Below are 22412 nucleotides of genomic sequence, written 5' to 3'. Positions count from 1 at the left end.
ATTAATTTATATTTTATTTAGTTTTGTAAATAGACTAAAACTAAAATAAGCTTATATATAATATTTTTAGTAGAAAAATGAGTACAATAAAATTTTACTGTGTTAGGAAAAATTATTATTGACTTGCTCTGTTGTTGGTCTCGGTGTCTACTTCTTTTCACTCCTCTCAAGTTTTTTCACATAAAATAATCAAAGGGAAGCTGCGAATATTCGTTGAGAATTGTTTTACAATTTTGAGTAATATAGTGCTAAATAAACCTCAAGATTTAAAGGTCCAAAAATCATAAATAGATCAATTTTTTGCAGGTGGGAAGGCTCTCAAACTGGAATGCAAAAAGCTGACTTTTATTCAAATCTTTTATTCTTTTGACTTTCATGAATTTTTCTAGCGTTCAAGAATCTTCCACGTGGAATCTGATTAACAGATTTATGACCGATCGTGGGAGATCACAGAATCCCTTTAAAAACATTGACATTTTATTGGGAAAAAAACCGGTATTGTTTATTATTTAGCGAATTTTACGATTGTTAGTTCAATAAAGTTTTAAAATTAAATTTAAACTTTTTAATCTATATTTAACACTCAGCTCTAAATTTTTAAAAAACGGGGTTTTTCAGGAGATAAAGTGAATATTTTAGGTCTTTTCTTACAAGGTTTTACTACGGATAGATAATACAACAAATTCTAATTTTAATGTTTGATATTTTAAAGGATTTTTTGCTTTTTTTCATATTTCTGCAAACAAGGATTTTTATTGAGCATAACTAGAAAAGCACATTGTTCATCCGTTTTTTAATTAGCTTTATTTTTTTAATTTTCTAAAATTTCTGGGGACCACGATTGAAAACCGCAGCTTTAAGATATTAATAACCGTCTATTAAATCACGGAAAAGTTAGAAGTCCTGAGTTCACAAACTTTTTTTTGATATGCCAAGTCCCGTCTATATGGAATTATTTTTTTGAAGTTATTAAAAATACTATATGTCCTCTTTCTGGATTTCTGCCTAGACAGAGGTCAATTTGTTTAATTGATGGAAAACTTGCCAATCATTCCACTAACTTTCTAATTTGAAAGTTTTGCAATTACTTATAGAATACTGTAGTTTGCATAAAAATTTGTCTCTAGAGTTAAAAAGAAATGAGTATTTTTTAAATAAATTAATGAATAATTTGGTTTTTTTGTTTTTGGGGAATTTAAAAAAATTAAACAGGGTCCGGATTAAATTTAAGTAAAAATAGTGTTTCTTTTTTCTAGTACTTTTTTTTCAGCTTCTAATTACATTTAGATTACAATGACAAAAATCACAGGTTAAAACTAATCAAAAAAGCAATAATTTGTAATACTTTTAGAATTTTCTATTATAAAAAATTTTTGATAAAGTCAAAAAGTCGGAGATTACTTTTTATTATGAAAAGTAGACCAGGTTTATCTATTTAGCACTTAAGATCATTAATCAAATTAATAGCATTTCAAGTAAACAAATCCGGAATTTAAAACGTATTTAATTACTCTCATGTCGAATATAAATTTGAACGCGGTTTTGAACGTTCGAATGCTTGCTAAGCTTGTGATATTTATCAACATCATTGTTCTAGGAGTAAAACAATTATTATAGTAAATTTTAATAGACAATTTCTGGATTAGCTTTGTATGGCGGAGGAGTGATTACTAGAGACTATGTCAATCAGAAATTATTTACTCTCCAGAATTTTAAAATCACTGGATTTATCTTGATAACTATTGGAATTGTTTGCTTTTTTGGATTCATTTCTGGATTGATTTTAATTTCTACATTTCCCGGCTGTTGCAGTAAACTATTTGTATGTATATTGATATGTGTATTTCCTTAGTTCACGATATGTCTTTTACTTATAATGACACTTGTTTTGGGGGTAACTGTCGAATATTCTATAAATAAAGATAAAGTACCCGACTTTAAATATTTGTTTAGATGTTTAAATCATTGACTAAACAATTCAATGAAGGAGTCAATAATTATGATACAAATAAAGCCGATATTGACTTTTGGCAAAGTTCATTGAAATGCTGCGGTGCACTTTCGAAATCAGACTATTCTGGAAATACTCCTTCAAGTTGCTGCGCTTCAGAAAATTGCAAAAGCTACTACTCTGAAGTAGCTTGGGAAGTATATTTTTAGGGCTGTATCACAAAATATGAAAATTTGATAGAAAAATATAAAATATATATGATTGTCGGAGTAGTAATCTACAGTTTCATTGCAGTATTATTTTTACCTAAAATATTATAGTTTTCTGGAATTGTAGTCGCTTACATGTTAAATGATCATTAATACTAATCAGACATTTAAACAATCTAATTTCTCTTTGATTATCTAACCTTTAATTAAAAGTTAACTAAGTTAATCCGACGACCTTTCCGCTTGCGAAGTCTGGAGAACAGCCTCTTGTGCTTCTGGTTAAAAAACCTCAGTGAGAGTATTTTCCAATCTTTCCATAAGACATTAGACATTACCGACCGGCCCATCTGCGTAAATCAACAGATACACCCTCTAGAGCTCTCTTCAAGGCAGTAGACTGCATATAGACTGAATGTACCTATAGATTCCTAACTGCCTAAGATAGCTCTTGTGTTACTTTAATATTCCTTCTCATGTCATTAAACAAGGAACGACCAGGACCTTCCAACTGTGCATCAAACCAAGTTTTTCTGCAAAAAAAGTCATACTTATTTTAGCAAAGTCGTTGACAACTTTACGTCAACATGAGGATTGTCCAAAGCTTTGAAGAGGGTTTTGTGAATAATTTTCAATTTAATCTTTTTTATCAAAGACTTTTTTGTACTTTAATCAACCCCTTCACATCTATCACTTTTTAACGTGTGAAACCGTATTTAGCCAATAAATATGGCTTCATAGTTCCAAAGTGACTAGCGAATCATACAATCCATATCATCGTACTTATGTGGCTCAAACTCCATATACCAACATAATAATTAAGCAATGAAATGGCATACCCATTTACTGCATGGAATAAATTCCTAGCATTTAAACGAGTTGCACACAACATTGCTGCTCTCTTCCGTACTCCCTCTATTAGTTGGATCTTGGTTTCAGGGAGTATGAGCAATTTGTGGCTTTCTGTGATGCAGAGGTACTTATATCCTTCGTGGACTTTCAAGACTTTGACCAAATTGTTAAAAAATTGCGAATTAGTTGCCGACTTGGAAAAATTTAGTTCAAATCCTATTTGCCCCAATAATTCCTTTACACACTTTCCAATAGAGTGAAGTTGCTCTGAGCAGCAATGTCGTCAATAAACACGAGGTGGTTTGTGTTAAACATATTTTTCCCTTCAGAACTTGCAAAGTTGTTTAAAATAAAATCGCTGTGAGAATCCAGTTGCATGGTCAAGGAGAAGAAAGAAAAAATGGTCAAGAATAATCAAAATCTCTCATCAATCAAAGCTTGCTCCAAAGCTAAAAGACGAACACCGGCAAAGCCACAGCCCTTTTGCGAACCCATCAAGGCTGAATATCCCACCGAACATCCGAACCCTACTGTGGGTCAAAAACACAGTGAGACCCAATGCCATCAGACGACAACTGAGCCTAACAGCTCAAACCTCACATATTCTCTGAGTATCGAAAACCCGGCACTTGGAAAGATCAAGAGGTTTAACCTCCCATCCAAGTCTCCAACTGCTTCCAAAGCCCGGATAACTTTACAGAAGTCCGGCACTTTCATTCTAAAATTCAGATCGCCCGAGGATGCTGCTGCTTTCAAAGCAGAGCTGTCTCAATCGAATATGTTTGGCGAAGGCAGCCATAAACTTGCCTCAGTAGCTGAGAAGGCCTCAGTCTTGGTCCTTAAAGGAATCCCTCATTGGATCTCGACAGAGGATCTTAACCTCCACTTGAGAGAAAGTCTAGAATCGGACCTCAAGTTCGAAAGATTTTCTCGCAATGGAACCGACATGCCTGTCGGCAGACTCACGCTGGATTCCAGAGCAGAGGCCAACACCCTCATCCGCTTTGGAATAACTGCGGGCTTCAGCCATATCCGCTGCGAATGGCACAAGCCTTCAGCAACGAGATGCTTCCGTTGCAATCAGTTTGGACATACGTCCTACAGATGCTCCGAAAAACTCCGTTGTCTCCTCTGCGGTAATGAACACAGGCACCAAAACTGCCAGAGTTCCAAGCCGAAACAGAGTGTCCCAGCTGCAAAAACTTGCATTAACTGCAAGAACACTGGGCACTTGGCGTGCTACGGTGGATGTCCGTCTGCCAAAGCAGCAACAGCAGTCTCAAGGGTTGCGAAGAGCTCACAGACTAAAAGCCCAGTACGCTGGGTAAAAGCCAAACCGATAGAATCAGTCTGGACAAAAGGGTCTCCCCCAAGTCCGTCCAAAGTCGATGTCTCTACTCAGACGTCGCCGGCCCACAACACACTCACAAGCGCGGAGTCAAACACTAATGAGTGCCATAACTCAGAAGTGGTCCGCTCGGCTGTCCCTCATAAGAGGAGAAAAACCCACCGTGACAAAGCTTTGTCACAAAGAGGAGCCCACTCGATCAGGACCTACTCAACAGAGATTCCCAACTGGAAGTCTTCCGCTGGTATGTAGGAGCCCTGACCAAACTTGGAGTGGACATGAATATGCTGCAAGAGCTCCTGCTAGAATGGAGCAATTCAGCAACATAGCCACTATTAACTCTGGCTTACGACAGATGAATTGGACGCAAGCTCAGAAGAGTTCAGTTGCCTTGGCATCAGTCCCGTCCTATCACCGTCCTTAATTCCTGTCACTTTCTCTTTCTCGGTTAATTACAATAAACTAAATCATTCATCATTAAACATACAGTGGGCGCAAAAAAAATCCGGTTTTCTAATTTCTCTATTTTTTTATATTGTGCGATATAATATTTTTTTTAATCTTAAATTTTAGTGAAAAGTAACTCTTATTTTTATTTTGATTATTTTCATTATTTTTTTCAAGAGATTTTCCAATTTAAATTTACAATGCGCAAAAAAAACCCGGTTTTTAAAAAAAATGTAAATTAATATTTAATATGCCGTCCTTTAGCCAAAAAACATCGTACACCCTTCTCGGCATGCTGTTTATGAGTTTCTGTATTAGATCTTTCGGCATATTTCCCAAATTTCGATAATTTTATCTTTCAGCTCATGCATATTTTTTGGAGGATTTTCGTACAATTTACTTTGAATATATGACCAAAGATGTTCTATTGGATTTAAATCTGGCGATTGCGGTGCCCAATCCAATAGTTTGACGCTTCTTTCGGCAAAGAAATCTTTCGTGATCTTTGATGTGTGTGGAGGAGCCATGTCTTGTTGGAATATGAATTCATTCAAGCACATTTTCGCAGCGGACTCCCACAGATTATTTGATAATATGTTCACATAAGTGCTGAGTTCATAGTTCCATTATAAATACTAGATTGCCTACTCCATAATACCCGAAACATCCCCACACCATTATTTTCCCCCTCCAAATTTAACAGTTGGAGATAAGTGCGATTTTTCTAGACGTTGTGTTGTTGTTTTTCCTATAACAAAATTCCTTTTTTTTGTGTGATTAAAAATTTCGAAACAGCATTCATCACTAAAAATAGTTGATTTCCATGACGTCATATTCAGTGCGATAAATTTTTTTGACAAGGAATATCGTTTTTCGATATTAATTTTGACAGATACGGTTTTTTTTGACACACACGTGAATATATTTCCTTTTGTTCAGATAATTCCCAATTGTTCGTTTTGAGACGATTTTCCTGTCAAAGAATGAAGATCCTTTGACAGGCAACGGAAGATTTTTTCGGATTGTCAGAAACAAGCGTCAATAAAGTATTTATATCATCATTATTTAATGTCCTAGGTCTTCCAGAACCGGACAGTCTCTGTGTTGTTCCATATTTTTTGTATTTACGTATGTAATCTCCACTGTTGATCTGGGAATTTCTACTTCTTCTGAAATTTGTTTATATGTCCAATTAAGGAAATAAAGTTGAATAATTTGTCCTTTCACAATTTCTGAAATACACGACATCCAACAACACACAAAATGACAACAATTTCAAATTTTTGAGAATAAAAGACTCAATAATTAAAAAAACCGAGTTTTTTGTTGCGCATTTTAAAATTAAATTCAAGATATCTCTATGAAAAATAAAAAAAATACTTAAAATTAAAAACATACTCGATTTACATTCAAAATGATACTAAATTAAAAAAAAATAATATAAAAATTTATATTGAAAAATTCGAAAAATAAGAAAACCGGATTTTTTTTGCGCCCACGTGTATGTCCCCCATGAGACATTGACAGTTGTTTGTGTCTGCCATTGAGAAACCTACTCAATGGGGAGACAAACACAAAAAGCAGCGGCGACATCTCCTTGTAAAATCTCACTATCCTTTTTTATTTTACCAATTGTGTGTTTGTTATATTAGATGAAGTACGCGTGTTCTACGGAATCAAAATCCTTCTTAACATACACCCACATAAATATAAGTGAGTTTCCGTAAGCATTAAAATTCCTGGCTGTTCCGAGCTGATTCTCGGATAGAATATTATTAACCTCAACAAATCTTTTGACCTTATCAGACAACAACTTAGTCATTAACTTTTATAAGGTGGGCATGCAGGTTATCGAACAATAATATGTCGGAGACGCTGAACAGGGCACTTTTGATATTGAATAAGTAATACCAATGCACAGCCAACATGGGATACTATCCGGTGAGACTCCGTCATCAAGAGTCTGGTGGACTCCACGTTAAAGTCCACTTTTTTCTTGCAAGGTCGGACTTTCCGCATACTCCCCATGTGACTAACATCTTAGAATCTAACATCTTGAATTTTTACAAAAACATGAAAAAGATGTGGGGAGAAATAATATATTTAGAAGAATTTTAATTGTTTCTAAAACTTATAGACAATGAAATTCTCTAAATTTTTAACCAAAAAAGAAAAATTAAATTAACCACATTCCCAACAAATAATTGATTAAAAAACCAAAAATAAAATAAGATTAAATTTGTTGATAATGCCCTCGTCGATAAGTCCGCACCGAGAAAAACCCAATAACTGCCAAAACAAGGAAGCCGACCATCACGGACCCCACAATGATCGGAACGAGGCTTTGACGCTGCTTCCGCGGAATACAGTCAATGCCTAAAATAGCCCGTCTTTAATGACCATTCCCAATAAATTTCGGAGAAGTGTCATTCCGGAAAAATTGAACCATCAGTGGGGAGAAATGGACGAAAGCATTCCCGGAGAAGTTGAGGACCTGAGTGTTGCACGTGTAGTAGTCCCCCAGGTCAGTGTGTGCATAAATATTGGTATATTTCAACACTTTTCCACCTAAGAATGGGAGAACACAGCCGAATACCAATGATAAGGTCAGTGTCGCTTATTTCGTAACAATTATAGTTGAGCAAGTAGGAATTGAACACCAAAGACACGTTTTCATAGGAGAGAGTCAGCTCAGTTGAGTTTTTGGTGTGCATACTTCCATTCAGCATTGCCTTCTGATCAAAGATGATAGTTTTTGACTAAAAGTAGACTTTCCGGGAGAATACTTTATTTCCAAGGGAATAAGTGATATTTATATTCGCACTTATTAACGCTCTTATGGTCCCATTCACACGAAACATCCACGTTGGAATTTTTGATGGTTTTGGAGGAGTAGTTATCGGTCCGATTGTGGTGGTTGTCGTCCTCGGGGTAGTCGATGAGGAAGAGGTTGAGTTGGAAGTCGTCCTCGGGGTGGTCGATGAGGAAGAAGTCGAGTTGGGAGTCGTCCTCGGAGTAGTCGACGAGGAAGAGGTTGAGTTGGGAGTAGTCATTGGGGTGGTTGATGAGGTGGTATTTGTAGATGCAGCTGTGGATAATATATTCGAGTTTAAACCATTGCTGTTCTCTTGGCTTTGAAACCGTAGAAAGAAAAATATGAAGAAAACTAATATTTAGACCAATAACCGCTAACTTGGCATATAATTTAAACAATTAAATTATAATGTTTGTGATTTTATTGTTCACAAAATTAAATTATCTATTGCTATAAATTTAATTAAATTTAAAATAAAAAAATCATTTTGGTGATACAAGTTTTCAGTGAAAAAATACTTGTTGCATAGTTTTCATAAAGAAAACTCTCCAAAGGACTGCCTTCAGGACAAATCTAATATGCGACATGTGTCACCCGCCAGCTGCTGATTAATTAGTTTGTGTCATATACAGTCCCGTCCAAATGTTAGAGCCACCATATTTTTTCCTAAAAAGGCACTTATTTATTATTTTCGAAAGATTTTAAAGAATAAATTAAGTTTTTAAAGGAAATTAAACATTTCCAAAGTTTTTATAAATATTCGACCGATAGTATTCTCAAACTTAAAACAAAAAATAATTGGTCGCTCATATGTTAGAGGCACCTATGTAAAAAGCAATAATTCTATAATTTATTGTTACAGTAAATAGAGATACCAGGAAATAGCGATCCGAAGTAAAATAATTATAAAATTTTATATTGTCCAAATAGAGAAATCTATAAAGACAAATACTGTGCAGGACGATTTTTTCGTTAATTTGATAATTTTATAAATTAATAAATAGCTTACTACAAAATCTGCTTTAAAATCGTACAGGAATAATGAAAATATTTGCTTAAGAATAGATTCGTTTATTGTTTGAATGTTAATTTTTTTAAATGTTTAAATGACGCTTTTTGTTAACAATTTAGTCAATTTCGCGTTTAAATCTTTATGGAGTGTATTTTAGTTTCGATTCATTTTATTTAAACAAAAATGAAAATATGGAAAGTAATTCAAATTCTTTTTTTTTGAAATAGCAAATAGTTGTCTATTTTCGATTGCAATCATAAAAGAACAAAATTTAAGATATAAAGAAGTTTATTCCGAAACAAAATTTTTATAGTTTTCCAACGATAGCTAGTCTATTAATATCGATCTCGTAAGGGGCCTCATGATTGATCAACATATTCGTCGAACTAATTTGGACCCTGTCGTGCTGTAAAATCCCAACGACAGTATATTCAGTACAATCCAAATGTTCGTGGAATGGTCGACGGCGTGTTGTTGTATTCGTATCTGTGTCGGTGTGGATGACCAAGTTGTTCTTGTTCTTCAACAGTAAAAAATCGGACAAAATGATCAACTCCACGTTTAAACATAAGATTCGGCGGAAAGTGAATAAACTTACTCGCCCGGAGCCTGAAGGAACGAATTTCATTGGCGGTACTGAGTGTTGACGGTAAATTCGCATTGACTAGATCAGGTGTTCTCAACCGGGGGCGAATCGCCCCCCTAGGGGCGAAAATTTTGTACAGGGGGGCGATAATTTTTTACAAGGGGGCGATTTTAAAATAGCACGCTGTTTTACATTCTTATTTGGTATCTAAAATGTCTTCTCGCTCAAATAAGAAAAGTCGTCATTATCAAAACGAATATTTAAAATATGGGTTTATTCAAAGTACTGAAGATACATAACAGCCTTATTGTCTTATTTGTCAATGTTCTTTCTCAAATGAGGCGATGAAGCCATCACGATTACAGGATCATCTAAAACGCAAGCACCTGGATAAATTAAATCGTTATTCACAAAGCCAGTACATGATGGTTATTTAACATTTATTTATATGCAGTTGTGGGTGCGCACATCGCTTCTTATAAAATTGCTGAAATTATTACGAAAACTTCCAGTTCTCATACTATTGCAGAAAATGCAATAATTCCATCACTGAAAGTAATAATATCGGATGTAATGCATCAATGCCTTCTAAAATTATTAAAAGTCTACCTCTTAGCAATGATTCGATTATTATTATTATTTAAGCCAAACAAAATCACCGTCTTAACCATTAACTAACACGTTCAGGTGATTCGTCGAAGAATTGGTGAATGGGTGACTGTAAAGGAAATCCTTATTGAAAGACTGAAGCGAAGTAAGTTTTCATTACAAATTGATGAGAGCGTCATTGTAGATAGTAAAGCTGTTTTAATGGGATTTAACCCGACATAGAATACTTAGCGAGTAAACATCAATACCAAGAGTCTCACTAATATTTTTAATAAAAATTCAATTTTTTACATTTGATTATTATTTTATATTTTGATTTTTGAGTTATATACAAAAAACAACCAATTAAGGGACAATGCCCAAAATTTTTAAATTGTATGTGGACAAGGGGGCGATAAAATTTCAAAGGGGGGCGATAAAATATCTAAGGGGGCGATGAACAAAAAAAGGTTGAGAATGCCTGGACTAGATAACAATAATCTGATCCCTTTCATAATTGCACATCGATAGATATCCCATGCTCAAATAAAAATTTAATTTTTTTTGCAAAAAATAAAAACATTTTCAAAAATAAAAATGATTATTACTAATAGACATATAAATTGCTTAATTTATTTATATTTGAATACTATGCGCTCTATTTACTACGGATCGCTATTTCCTGGAATCCCTATTTACTGCGACATTTATTATTAATAATAATAAAAAATTCAAATGCATCGTGTATCAGCTTATTACAGGTTTCTCGTCATCGAAAAATTAAAATGTGGCGAATCTCACGTGAAAATATCCAAAGATTTGGGAATCTCTCGTTGTGCCATTCAAAAAATTAAAAAGCGATTTTTACACGGATATTTATATAACGATATGCCAAAAAAGGGAAGGAACAAAATTTAACCAAAAATGATGAACGCTATCTTATCAGAATGTCAAGATTACACCCAAAAATGACCGCCAACGATTTTCTTATATGCTGTAACTTTTCCGGAAAAGTGAGTCTTTCGACAATTAAACGAATTTTGAGACGCAACAATTTATTCGGACGCATTGCAGTGAAAAAACCAAAATTGACTGCATCTCAGGTTGATAAAAGATATACATGGTGTCTTGGTAAAATTCCGTGGAATCAAGACGACTGGAATTTAGTGATATTTTCTGATGAATGCCGGATTCAGTTAAATCAGATGTCTAGGCAATACATAAGAAAACCCTCTGGATCAAAATTACAGAAAGAATATTCAATTGAAACTGTGAAATTCCCTTTATCAATTACGATATGGGGAGCAATTAAAAGCAATAGGCAAAGATAAATTGTCCTTTGCCGAAAAACAGTCGACTCCGCCGAATATCAACGCGTTATAAAAGAAGGAATTGAAAATTTTTATGAAGAAAATTATTTTCTTCAACAAGATGGAGCAACATGTCATACATCAAAATCCACTAGAGCGTTTATGGCCGAAAACAACATAAAACTCATGGAAAAATGGCCAAGTCAATCTCCTGACTTAAATATAATTGAAAATCTATGGGCAATTTTAAAAAAAGAAGTTAAAAAATGTGGAGCATCAACGATTCAAGAATTATGGAATGAAACAAAGAAGGCCTGGGAAAACATTGATACAGGTGTGGTTATTAAGCTTTTTGAGCCAATTCCAAGAAGAACATCTTCGGTAGTCATAAATAATGGAGGAATGACTAAATATTAAATTTTTGGATAATTTTGTCTTTCGTTATTGAAATGTGCTTCTAACATATGAACGATGTATTATTTTGAGTTTCTTAGTAAATACACATTATAAACTAAATGTGCTCAAAAATTTTAGGTTAAGATTTTTTATTCAATAGTTTGTTATTAACAAAAAACTTTTTTCAAAAAATGACAAATAAGTGCCTTTTTTAGGGAAAAAATAGGGTGCCTCTAACATTTGGACGGGACTGTATTAGAAAACAGAATAATAAATGTACAATTCTGACTTGTCTATAAAAAAGTGTCAAGTAGAATGGATTTGGAGGAGAGGACATCGTCAATGCAGGAGTACAGTCTGTGCCCCCTCATATCCAAATACTCCGCAGTGGGGAGTCGACTGCCCATCGACTTGAGGACTCCCCTCATACTCGCACACCTGGCCACAGTCCCCCGGTTATACACCAACCCACTCCGCCCACAAAACTCCCTCAGTGTCTCCCTCCCTTCACTCTCTGCCATCCACGACATGTACAGGGCCACGCAACAGGTCGCCGAAGAATTAGATTTGGGGTTCCCCGCAAATACTGTGTCGTACAAATCCGCCAGTCTTTTCGCGCGCATAATTAGGGTCGCCGACCTGAATTGGTCAGAAAAAGTAGAAATGAGGTCGGAGGCTGTGGAGAGAGACTGAGGAGTAGAAGCGGGAATATTCCTCACCAATTTGAGGACGGAAGACAAAGGGTGTTTCCACTCCTTCAGTCCAATTGGCGGGAAAATCTAACATGACTAATTCCCTGACTAACCTGTGAATATGAAAGGCGGGTGTCTGAGGATAAAGAACAGTAAAAGGAATAGGCGGCCACAGCCTGCTTGATGGGACGCTTGCAATTCTTCAAGCGCGGGCAATATTTGTATATTCGATCAACCAAATGGCGGGCTTTATCGACAATAAGGCCAGAGACACCGAATGTGGTCCCCAGTTTATCGAGGGCGTCCATGGTGATGTCTTTGACTACAAAATGTAAGGAGGAACACACAGGTCTCTCGGGGAGGTCTGTTTAGTGAAGAGCGTTGTTCGTACAGATTATTTGTGTTGGATTTGAAATGAGTGTAGCCACATTGGAAGTATGTCGAGTCATATACTCTGTTTTCGAGCACGGTCCCGCACTTGTCACATACTTTACCGTCAATCACTGATTCGGCACTCTCTGTTGCCCCACATGAAAAGCATACGTCCATTTATTATCTATTCCACACTAGGATTAAAATTTGAATTATATATAATCAGAATTTGTAAAAAACTTAAAATCAAAATATTTGCCTAAAACGACAAAGAATGTAGTATTAAGGATAATATTTACGTTTTATTTATTGTCCTCATTGTTAGTAAAAGAAATGACTAAATAAGAGAATGTCTATTTAGTGAGCTGACTGAATCTTCCATAGGAGATACTTCATTGAGTAGAAAGCCACAGTTTTCTAATTAGGTCTCCTAAATAAATGTCTCCATGTTAAATAAAGCCACGACATGTTGAAGGAATGACTAAACAGGCGAAATTGCATTCGAATTGGCCAGATGCCTCAAAATATCAAAATAACAAATTCCAAAATAAAAAATGAGAATTAAATAAATCAATAAAAGTCCCTCGTTACCGGCAAATGAACATCTGGGGTATTTTGATGGACAATTCTCCAACAACGAGTGCAGTAATACATCAGACATTTCAAATTTCGGCAGAAATATGAGCCACGAGCAATGTTGCATCGGTCGCAGATTGAATCCTCAAAAAAGGGATCAATTTGAATCTGCCAATAATTAAAAATAAAGCCTTTTTTGTAAACTTTTCACATTTCAACTCCACAAAGGCAGTCTCGATCGCCCTCAAATAACTCGCCTTACTTCTGAACGTGACTTTGGCCGAACCTGGCACTCTCACCAAAAAACAACCGATTGGATATTTATAGCGGTCGCAATCTATTTCGACTGACTTGACTGATCCAAACAACTCCATCATTATTTGAAAAAGGCCGCCTGCCTTGAGCGTTCCGTGCAATGCTCCTACAAATACACTTTTTTGGAATCCGTTTTCGTCGTCTTCCAAATCATCGCCGTGAAACGAATCGGCCTGCAGCCACGGAATGATCTGAACCTTCAAATATAGCCCACAAATAGACTTGTGCTTCCTGCTCCAAATCGTGCTGGAAGTACGCAAATTTGTAAAAGAATTCGTCGTTATTCCAATTTTGTCTGCATTGGCAGAGCAAGTAAGCCACCGAGATTTCTTGAGTGAAGATCCCATAGGCGTACCCCGTGGGCACTACAAATCAGATTGACAAAGGACCCTCTGGACTCTTTTTGTGTCTTTTCGGCCAATTTATTGTCACGTTTCCGTATACTTTGAAAGCAGTCTCGAGGGTTTCTGGGAGTAAATTTCCCTTAAATTCGGACCTTTATTCAGTCCAGCTGGAAGTCCGCCAACGAAAAATTTGGAGGAGAATTTGCTAGTGACCAGGTCTAGTCTTCTTTTCTCGTTCTGGACCATTCCTGTCCAAGAAATGTGAGGCTTTGATTGGCCTAGTAAACATGTTTTACAACTCCAAACTTGCCGAAATTTTGTGCAATCGAGCTAATTTTTGGACATTTTCCAAATCAGCTTCAACATTTTCCTTCCCGCCAAACCCGACATTTTTGTTCTGAAAATGGCGCGAAATTATATATTACAAATGAACGACACAAGTTGTCTTTTTCTGAGATATTTTGATCTTTATTCTTTAGAAAATTGCCAAGGCGATAATTTTTGTGGCATTCAACGTTATTGAAGCTTTGTAAAAACTCTTGTTTGATAGGGTTGGTTTGATTTTCCGTTTCGAAGACTTCATGAAGGTTAATTGTGGGGATAGATTTGGTCGAAATGAACAATCCTTTATTCCATTCCTTAATTCTGTGATATGGCATGTCATCCTCGTCCTGTTTGTCCTCCGGGTTGAAATACTTGTTATGAGACATTCTAGTATTTGCACCCCAAATATACTAACAATTTTAAATGTTGTGATATTATTCGGCGTGGCACAATTTATAGTAATTACCTTATGCAATCGCCGTAATCAATCGATATGGATATTTATTACTTAATAATTAGGTATTGTACATTTAGGATATGTTCAATCCATTTCACCCATCGCCAGTAATTTTAGATACCAAAATCAGGTTTATTTATTTAATAACATTTTTAATGTTTATTGGCAGAGTTTTCTGATTTTTAAAATTTTGTGTTTAGTTAAATTGATTGGGTATTACTTAATTTCATTGTCTCTGATTAGATCATAATAAACCACCCATTCTCATATTAACTAGTCAACAGTAAATATAATTGGTTAGAAATTAAATAGCAAAATAAAAATGATGACAAAATCAATTCATTAACAGTATGGAAATTATTTTTGAACTATGCCAAACGAGTTCCTAAAGAATGTTGTGAGATCTAGAAAAAGAACAGAACTAAAAGGGGGAATAGTGCATCATTAAAACTTCTTTTGAAATAAAACGAATCGAAAGTTGCCGGATTTGAAACTGTACAACAAAATTTAAAAAACTGTTACTCAATTTCTATTTTGGATAACTATTACTTAAACAAATAAAAAAGTATTTTTTGACTAAAGTATATTTCGCTAAAATATAATTATAGAACTGAATAGAACGGACTATGGAATATAATATTTTCATATCAGAAGTAATAATCAAATTCAATAAAAGAAATCAATTAAAAAACAAGAACGACTCAGCATGTAAATCAGAATATGATCGAAATACAAAACAGAGCTTTAATTGAATATACATCGAATCCCACACTTGCGGGTATTGAAGTTTGGTATACTCTGTACAGTTCATACTCATTTTGTCTATGTCAGCAAATTTCAATAGAAAAGTTTAAAATGATTAAAAATCGAGCATTTTGTAATATAGAGCTGATTACATAATTATATATTTCATTTCAAAATATTTTTTAATTCTGCTTATTTCTTAATTTAATTGTTGCTTCTAAACCTAAACTGGTGGTTTTAGTTTTATTATTTTCAGAGTGTATAAAATGAAATCTTGGAACTATTCGAAACAATTTTAGAAAATTCTGACGAAATTCGAACAAATTCGGCTCTGTGCGCTCAAGTTATTCTTCCGAATAAATTTACTCCTGTTCTAAAATGAATGAAGAAAAGAAGAATTTAAAACTCTTTTTGACAATTCTCAGGGGAAAATTAGTTTAAGTTTCCTTTAAGACATAATCTATTTATTTTCCAAACAATGTAGGAGAATCTCACACACCAAGTGAATTTTTTATATCTTGTGACTGTACACTTGTTGAATTAGTGTCGACGGTTTAGCCCGTTTGATGTAGACTGTTCACTACTGTTCCCCATTTGATTTAAAGCAGCGTTATCCCGTCCAAGGCGGACTACACTCGGGATACATGCTTGTCTAATTTGCGGTTAATTACAAACTCCAGGCCACAGTGACTACAGGTCGTTGGGAGGATGATAATCTTGTAATCTGCTATCTTAGTAGTTCCATTTTTGTTATTAGAGTTTTTTTCCCATAAGAGTGGGTTTTCGAAAGTTTAGGGTTCCAATTGATAACGGGCTAGCGTATTTTATGATGAATATTATTTTTACTGATAAATTTGTTCACAATAAAAACCAATAAATTATATTAAAACCTATTTTTTGTTGTCAGAATAACCAATGGCTAAAGCTCGGGGATTCTTTGTCGGAGGAAACTGGAAAATGAACACAAACAAGAATTCCGCACTACAAATTATAACCACACTAAACTCAACTCAAATTCCCAAAAACGTGGGTATAAATAAATATCTAACACTCACGCAGAAGTGGTCATATCCCCTCCCTCGGCCTATCTCGACTACGTACGAACCAATCTAAGCCAATCCTACCGAGTTGCAGCTCAAAATATCAGCGACCAATCCTCCGGAGCGTTCACTGGAGAAATATCGTAAGCATTCCACGATGACGTTCAGGGCAGATATGATCAAAGACCTTGGCTGTGACTGGACAATTCTGGGCCACTCCGAGAGGCGGACGTTATTCCGCGAATGTGACGAGACCGTGGCTCGGAAACTTGTCACGGCGGTTAAATCCGGACTAAAAGTAATCGTCTGTGTCGGAGAGTCGTTGGAAGAACGGGAAAGTGGTCGGACAGAGGACGTGTTGACTCGCCAAATAAATTATATAAAAAGTTGAGTAAAAATGTAATTGTAGAAAATGCCCAAAATTGGAATCAAATTGTGATCGCCTACGAGCCGATTTGGGCGATTGGCACAGGCAGGGTGGCCACGTCTTCGCAAGTACAGGAGGCTCATCGGTTCATCAGAGCCTTGATTGACACCGTTGGCAAATCGGTTAAAATAATTTATGGAGGTTGTTATTTTTTGAGAGAGCAAAGGTTCTGTTAATGTGCAGAATTGTACGGAATTGGCACAGCTTGATGACGTGGATGGCTTCCTTGTGGGCGGGGCTTCTTTGAAACATGACTTTTGCAAGATTTTCTGTTGCCTCGATTCCTTAAACTAACCAATAATTACGACTTTCTCTAATTTTGTGACTAATTCGTTATTAAAACAACAATATGACAATTTGGTAGACGAAACAAGAAAAGTCAACTTGATGGATATGAATTGTTTTGCCTTTTCGATTTAGACACGTAGGAGCCACTGAAGGAAACTGCAAGAATGATTTCCTTATGAATTCCGTCAACTTAGAATAACTAAATTGTAAGTCGATTGTATTATTTGACTATAAATTGTCTGAATCGGTTAGAAAGAACATTTCAAGGTTAGAAAATGAATTCTGGAACTGTCGATACACAGAAAATGAATGCCATTTTTACATTGTAGGAAGACCAAATTTCCACAAAGATATTTGTTACGAGAAAATAAAAACATGTGGAAAATGCTTCTTTTTTTGGTGGATTACTATTGCAGTAATAATTCGGATTATTTGAATCCCCTGAGAGGTGGAAGGAGACAGTAGTGATGGATGCGACTTGCTGGATGACGGGTGGATATCTACCAAACATGTCTAAAGAATTTGAGCTGACAGTTTGTGACTTCGGTTTTGTCTTAATGGTCATTTTATTCAGAACCAAGTAGAAAAATTTTTTGCAAAAATAAAAACCAGTAATTTTTGTTATGCTAATTTGTTATTTCCGAGAATAATTTGATTCATTTAGTCTTTACTAACTTCATGAATTGAGATCGTATTCTTATTAAAAAATAACGTTAAAACCTAAACTGACCTGTTTTCTCCTGCAAGTCATAATTAAAAAAATTACCGTACCGTATTTTCTCGATTTAAAGTCTTGGCAGTCAAAGTTGGCCGTCAACTAAAAAACGATTATAAAATGTACAGAAAACAAAATTACAACAAAGTCCTCATTCGCTACTTTTGAAATTGAATATTGTAAGAAATGAACATCCTTTTAATAATTGCTTGGTGTGTTGGTTAATGAGCACGGATTGGCGGATTTTTTAAAAGTAGAATCTAAAATAGGCGACTCGAGGATTGACGGGATTCTACCTGCCAATGGGTTAATGAGCACAAAATATTTGTTGATTTGTACCAAATATTTGAGATAAAACAACTCCCGATGGAAAATCAAGGTCAACATTGTCTTGAATTCTGGGCTAAGGAGAAAATTAATTATATGCTCTCTACTTTTTTTTTAATTTAACATTATTTTATTAACAACGAAAATCGTTAAGTCCCAGCGGCAATGACGCAGTGTGCGTTGCCCCGAACAATGGCCAGGCCGATGCGCTGGCGGAACCAGAGGCCCTCTCTTGTGTCCTTGAGCCTTCTCCCAATGGACTGCCCGACCTCGTTGAGGAACGAGTCATTCTCCTTTCCCGCAGCTCCAGCGGTCTCCAGGGCGATTGCCGTAACGCGGTAGCGGTCCGCGAGCGAAGAATATTTTTGTATTTTGATCTTTTCGGCGTGGTTTGCAGCCGAACAAGGGTTTGCGGCGGAAGAATGGATCCTCGATTTTGAAAAGGTATCCACAACGGTAACATCCCATACGAGGGCCTTCCCCGACGAGTACGGGAATATTGTCATCCCGTCAGGCCTTTTGCCATCTCCCCGATCGAGTCCGACCGGTTCGAGAAGGCACGAATGGCCCGCCGATTCGAGACCGGCCTTCACGATTTCATTGAGGGCCTTGTGTCTGTGTTCCCTGCCTGCGCTCCTCTTGCAGGAAAGTGGGTGCAGTGCTCTCTACTTCATTCGAGGTCGATAAAAACATGTATAGGGAATCTTGAGATTTTTGGGATTTATTTAACTATTTTCAGAAATATTAAGGAACTACAAAACGGAATAATAAAAAGAAAAAAATTATGAATAAACTTCAATCGTCTCAATATATTTATATTTAAAATTTGGGTTGGTAGTTTTGACCAATACAATTTCAGGTAGACTATAATTCATGAATATTAAAAAATAAAAATGAAAAACATAGTTTTTGTCGCGTCCTACAAATATAAAAGTCTAAAAATCCAAAATGCTAAAAAATTGGAAAACGAGTAAAGAAATCTGAAACGACATGGTGGTCAGATGATCTTGAATTATCTCGATAAATTCGTCTTCAACGTCTGGATATTTCATTAATTTTTGCAAAGCTAGAATTAAAAAGTGGCTAATCAACAACTATACAATGTAAGAATCGGTCTATATTTGTCTCATTAGTAGTCAGGGATGATTTTATAACGACTTTAAGACGTTAAATGCCAAATTAAGTATTCAGTAAAAAAAGAGTTTATAGTCTTAATTCCGCCATCACAGCAATTTCGTGTCTGAATTAAAAATTGCAGACAAAAAATAGTTGAACAGGCAGCCCAAATCATACATTTGGATTCTTTGGGGCTATCTTATTAATGTAATAAAGTTATGTACATCATAGACATATAACACAAATAAAATTGAATTAATTTACGTCATCCTGACGTAAAATGTATTCGAATACATTTGAATAAACTGTTTCTAACATTTTCATAGAAACCCTGACCGCAAATAAAGAGTTAATATGGATTCAAGACTGTTTTTTCGTCGCGGCTGCGGTTTATAGATTTTCCGATAATACAAATGCAAAAATGTTTACTTTCAAATAAAGAGTTGAATCTTAGCCATTTGATTCACATTTGTGTTTAATAAAATAATATATTAATATGGGACTTGAAAAGATTGTAACTAAAGTTGGATTATCAATATCATTGCTCAGGTTTGAATTTAAGCTTAGAGTGCTTTAAAATATACTGTTTCCGACGAGAAAGTATTTACACTTTTGACCTATAAAATAAATATTGTTTCTCAAATGAAAAGCATTCTCCGGAATTTTCCATTATTTTAAATATATTATTATTTAACTTTAAAAAGTTTATATAAATAAATAATTGTTCGTTATATTTTCGATTCATTTTGAATTATGTCTACATTTTCACTCTTTTTCTCATTACTTGTACTGAACGAGGTTTTAGGGTACACCGTTTCATTTTAGATTACCAATAATACAATTGTTGGTTATGCTGAACCATTCATTACAGAAATGATCATCGTATTCCTAAAATTTAATTTATGTGAATTTAGTTTTTGGGTTATCAGGAACCACAAAAAGGCTATTATGTTGGGATTGTTCAGTCTTGTTTTTATATTGGACGAATTTTCGGCTGGTTGGTTCTTTGGGTCTTTAAATACCAAGTCTCGTGATTGGAAGAATTGCCGACAAAATTAGCAAATATACTTTGCTGATTATTTGTTTTGGTCTTTCTGGCATTTTTGTATTTACTTTTGGTTTTACATTGAATATATCTTTTGTGATAATTTTCCGTTTATTGATCGGGATGGTTTCTGGTATTCGAACATTCGTAAAGTGTAGGAATTTCTATAATTGATAAAGCATTGATTCACGACACATGCGATGAGCAGACTCAGGGAAAAGGAATGATGTTTTATGGGATTGGAGTCAGCATGGGAATTTTGATTGCTCCTTTGATTGGGGGTTTTATCCTCGTGTTATATTTAAGGATATTTACAAAATCCTGTCCATTTATATCCCTCTGTTTTTGGTGGCAGTGCATTTTTAGAAAAGTTTCCCTATTTTTTTACTTCAATATGCGTGGTTGCCTTGATTATCTTTAATATTATTCTTACTTTTATAACTCAAAAGTCATTTAAAAAGTATTAAAAACATTTAATGAATGTAGAAAAGCGTTTCGCTCAGACCACGTGAACCTTAATCAAGAAACACCCCAAGTAGAATCGAGTTTCAAAGTCTTCATAAGGACAGTCAAGTGACCAATATCTTTTCATAAAAGTAGAGCCAAGAAAACGGCAATTTCACTCGGAATTTCGGTCCTCTACTCTTTTGTAACAATTGGAATAGACGAGCTTTATATTTTATTTTTGGCTACTAGCAAAAGCCACGGTTTGGGAGTCTTTGATATTTCTAGGGGGGTTGGGGTATAGCAGTAAGGAAATTGGGTTATTTTTAATTTTTTCTGCTCTTCCCACTGTTATAATTCATCCTTTTCTATTTACTCGAATGCTGGACAAAATCGGAATTATTAACGTTTACATTAACCTAATAATTTCTAGTCCATTAAATTATGCCATTTGGGTTTGCTTCCAATCATGTTGGTAATTCCGTTGACTTATGTCCTCAGTGAAAAAGGGTTAATGTTTTGTTTTAAAAATGTAGACTTTATGTCGAGGAGAAGGCTTTACTTTACATTTTGGTTATTTTCAGCAGAATATTGGCAAATTTTAATAGTGGTACGGTGGCTCTTTTGCTCAACAATTCCATAAAAATAGAGGACGCCGGGACAGTAAACGGAATATGCCTGTCCTTATCCTGCATTTTCCGGTTTACTTATATAGAATTGGCATTTTAGAGCTTTGGCTCCTTTAACGTTCAATAGTATTTATACTGCTGCGATTTCAGTGGATACAAGTGTCGGGAAAGTGTTTGCACCATTAATTGGATTCTACTCAATTGCAATTATGGTTATTTTAATTGTTGTGCTGTGTTCCTATATTCCTCGTAGCCTTAATTCGAGGATTTGTTGACTATAATTTTACTAACAGTATAACTATTCTAAATATTTGTTAATTAAGAATGCTTCCTTATATACATTTATTATTTTTTTGAATAAAAACCACGTAGGTATCTTTTTAAATATCCTTTTTTAAATATACGGCCGATTGATTCAGATGCTGTTTGAAAGTCTCATTTTTATTTTCCAGGTTCCTTTCATTGTAAAATTTGTCATTTATTTGTTCCCTTCACATCACTTCTGTTTTAAAATTAAAGAGCAGTTAGTTAAAGCAAGGATTTTTGATATTGGAAACCGTAGATTCAGTAGTTGTCAAATTTGACGAATTAATAAAGCCCTCTATTTTTAGACAACGACTATTCGATTGAATATAAGGCTGGAAAAAACAAACACTATTGTTTAATTTGGATAGAGATTCTTTAATTAACATAGAATTTAAATAATAATTAAAAAATAAATATTTAACTTGCCACAACTTATTGACGTTGCCGAGTTTTTAAAAAATAATGGAATGTGGAGACCAAGTAAGGAATATGCCAAATAATTAAGCCTGCCCCAATCTACACTTATTTTGTTCGTGACAGAAACTGTTCGTTTTGCGGCAAATTCTTCAAAAACAAAATCGATTTAATTCGTCATAAACGAATTCACACAAACGAAAGGCCTTTCAACTGCCAGATCTGCGGACGGTAAGCCACCCTGGTGAAACAACAGGTCATTCTCACGTAAATTCACTCTGAACACCCACATGCTCTCCCATTCCTCCCAAAAGACCTTTTCTTGC

The 22412-nt window shown here is 35.0% G+C and overlaps 1 protein-coding gene across 1 annotated transcript; it reads left to right on the top strand.

Annotated features, from left to right (window-relative positions):
* Positions 1-16445: 16445 nt before the first annotated feature.
* LOC118761534 (triosephosphate isomerase-like) lies at positions 16446-16978 on the top strand. Its single transcript, XM_036499542.1, is given in 2 exon segments — positions 16446-16763; positions 16766-16978. Coding segments are annotated over 2 exon segments (444 nt in total). The 5' UTR covers positions 16446-16532.
* Positions 16979-22412: the final 5434 nt, after the last annotated feature.

This window comes from Octopus sinensis, unplaced genomic scaffold (genome assembly GCF_006345805.1).
Source record: "Octopus sinensis unplaced genomic scaffold, ASM634580v1 Contig14830, whole genome shotgun sequence".
Classification (NCBI taxonomy): domain Eukaryota; kingdom Metazoa; phylum Mollusca; class Cephalopoda; order Octopoda; family Octopodidae; genus Octopus; species Octopus sinensis.
Note: the sequence above shows the minus strand (reverse complement) of the source record. Positions and strands in the feature narration are given on the sequence as shown.